General features: G+C 44.3%; 1 protein-coding gene across 1 annotated transcript; it reads right to left on the bottom strand.

Annotated features, from left to right (window-relative positions):
* LOC120639577 (probable transcription factor At1g61730) lies at positions 1–1123 on the bottom strand. The gene has a single exon (XM_039915441.1). The coding sequence runs from the start codon at positions 1021–1023 to the stop codon at positions 265–267; it is 759 nt and encodes a 252-aa protein (XP_039771375.1). The 5' UTR covers positions 1024–1123; the 3' UTR covers positions 1–264.
* Between the last annotated feature and the right edge of the window lie 1921 nt (positions 1124–3044).

Here is a 3044-nt window from a genome sequence, read left to right as displayed (position 1 = left end):
AGAGTCAACCATGGTTCCTAGGGAGTTCATTTCAACAAAAGATACCCACCCATAATGGTATATTAAAGCCTTGTCGATCTGTGTGTCTGATAAGCATGATACCTACTAGAGTAAATACCAACAGGTTGATGGTATCAAAACAAGATCATTGGCATCTTACTAGAGTCTAGTAATCAACTTGGCAAAGATAATTCCAATCCTAGAGATTTCATTTCCCACAAAAGATACCTAACCCATCATATACTTTACACCACTGAAGCCTTGTCAGTCCATGGATCTGATAAGCGTTTTAAATACCTCAACCCTCAGGGCGTCTCTGTTCATCTTCGCCTGCACCTCCCTAATCTTGTGTTTCTTCACTTTGGCATCCAATTCACCTGCTTTTTGGTCATCGATAAGTTCAAAAGCCCTCTTCAGCACTGGTTGCAGAGTCTCGTCGTTGGTGATTTTATCAACTTTACTGGCAAGGTTGGGGAAAAGGCCCTGCAGCTCCTCGAACCCCCTGCGCACGCGTGCGCCGGCGCCGCCTGCTTTGGGAGGCATCGCACCGGCGCTGGAGCTGCGCCCTTTCTTGGCGACATTGGCCGGCTGGTCGCCCCAAATCGCCGCCGAGAGCTCGTACTTGCGCACCTCATCGGCGTCATCAGCGCCGCCTTCTGGCACGGGCGGACCCCTGGCGTCGCGCAGGTTGCAGTACTTGGTCCGGAGCCGCCGCACCTTCTCGTAGATCTCCGTGACGGTGAACTCCGCCTTGTCCAGGCGGCGGCCCTCGAGCGCGGCGTGGAGCTGGGACCGGACCGGCGGCGCGCCGTGGTCCGCGGCGTACGCGGCGAGGCCCTCGAGGATGCGGACCTCATCCGCCTCCGACCACACCCGCACGGGCCCCACCGCCGGCTTCTTGCCGCGGCCGGCCCGTGGCTGGGACGCTGCCCTGGGCGCCTTCTCCCAGGCAGCATCCGGGGCCGGAAGTAGGAGAATGGCTTCGCGCGGAGAGTCCGGGGCGCCGCTCATCGCCGGAGGCATCGATGGAGGCGAGGATCTTGGGGGTGAATGGGATTTCTGGGGTAATGGGAGCAGCAAGACCAAACGTTGCGGCGGCAGTCGTGCCGGATGTTGTGGAAGCTGCTCCATCGTCTACTTTTACAATTAATATAATATAAATACAATTAATAAATGATTTACATAATGTAGAATCCTTGCTAGGCCCAATCCAACTGGAAGTTCCTATCTAGCAACAGGCCCTACTAGGCCCGACAGTTGGTTAACGAGTAGCATTTTTCTGTTATCCCGTTTCATTTATCTGCTCGTTGATTACTTTGGCACGAATTTTTTTCCAGCAAGCAAGTGTTGAAAAAAGAGTAAATACCGCAACAAAAAGAAAGAAGAAAGAGTATTATTAGATTGTAAACTATATCAATATGCAGGATCCCATTTCAGCTTGCTGCTGTGTAGTCTATCTTGTCCTCTAATCTTTGCTTTGCTTTGCGAACCGGTATTCCGTTGTAATTCGCTTTAAAAGCTGGGTGAATTCTTTGTAGAAAAGAAAAGAAAAGAAAGAGTATAAACACATTTTGTTGCTTAGGATGTAAATTGTTTTTTCTTCTAATTTGCACATCTTGTCTTGCTAGTTTTTCTTCTAATAATTATCATAAGAATAATGTTTTAAGTCCTCTATGCAGTCAAATTAATGCTTTATTTTGGTTTATGGGTTTCTACTAGGATGAGCTGCGCACTTCACTGTGCCCGTAAAATATGTATCAACTGGGATTTGATTTAAGCTGGTCTGTTTAGCAAGTAGGGTGACGAACGGCACGGATGGCCTAAACTGAGATGTGTGTGGGACTGTAGCATAAAGTATACCCATGGATCCAGTTAAGGCTATCAAGTATATACATGATTTTTTTCATGCAAAAAGTATTTCGTGTTATTTTTCTATGTCCGATGATACCTTTATAGGGTACTTTCTTGGACCTTAGTCTCATATCTGTAGTTTCATACATAACTGATGGCATCAATATTTTGAAGTCAATCTTCATGCTGTTCAACTCCATGCATCGAGCATCGTGCAACACCATGGTAGGAATAAAATAAGTAGCATCGACTTCCCGGGTGAGAAATAATTGCAAGACATTATAGGTTCAATAGAAAACTGATTACATGATGTCTAGAGAAAAAATTTAACCGTAATTAGCGGTGTAGAAGTAGGTCTTCTATCAAGCTTGTCTAAGCCTACCGCAGGCCCTGTGCTACACAAGCCAACGATAGCGCTACAGTGGTAAGACATTGACACACATGCGCATGATGATCCGTAATAACAGCAAAACGTGAGCAGGCATGCCAGCCAGAGGACGCTAAAAAGGATGAGCAGCTACTCCCTCCAGGCCGTTTTCTTAGGCGTATCACCGTTTCTTAGAAAGTCCGATATATTAGGCGGTTGGATATATCAAGGAGTATTAAAGTTACTTGCCACGGGATTCAAAGCAGCTATTAACTCACTGGCTTGCCTCATGTTATCTTTAATGAGTATATTATGTTACCTGACAACCTATTCACTGATGCTCTTATTGAGAAATCAAATGTGTAGGTGGAGCATTTTTTTATATTAATAATACACCAAAAAATGATAATTTGTTGTTCAAGATGCACCTATTATTAATTATTTGCAAATTGTTGTTGATTCATCCATTGCTGAGCATTCTTCTCCAGTTGTGGAGCCTCCATGATATTCTATTATAGCTAATAGGATTAGAAGGGCTCCTAAGCCAATTAAAAAATTGATCGAAGAATACAATGTTGCTTATGTTTTGAGTATTGCAAAAGTGATTGATGGTATGAAAGTGATCGGGTGCTCGTAGCTTTAGAGGTGGAGAGGGTGAATTAGGTAACTTAAAAATTTAACATATGGCTCCAACTAATTTGCACATAAATAAACTTAAAGTATAACATACTATCTAGATGTGCAACTAGTTTTTCTTCTAATAATGATCATAATAAAAGTGTTTTTAGTCCTCTATGGAGTCAAATTAATGCTTTTTTGGGTTTAT

Source organism: Panicum virgatum, chromosome 7K (assembly GCF_016808335.1).
Source record: "Panicum virgatum strain AP13 chromosome 7K, P.virgatum_v5, whole genome shotgun sequence".
Taxonomy (NCBI): Eukaryota; Viridiplantae; Streptophyta; class Magnoliopsida; order Poales; family Poaceae; genus Panicum; species Panicum virgatum.
This window is presented reverse-complemented; position numbering and strand designations above follow the sequence as displayed.

Coding starts and splice junctions, on each gene's coding strand:
- LOC120639577 (XM_039915441.1), bottom strand. CDS start 1,023: ATGCCTCCGGCGATGAGCGGCGCCCCGGACTCTCCGCGCGAAGCCATT.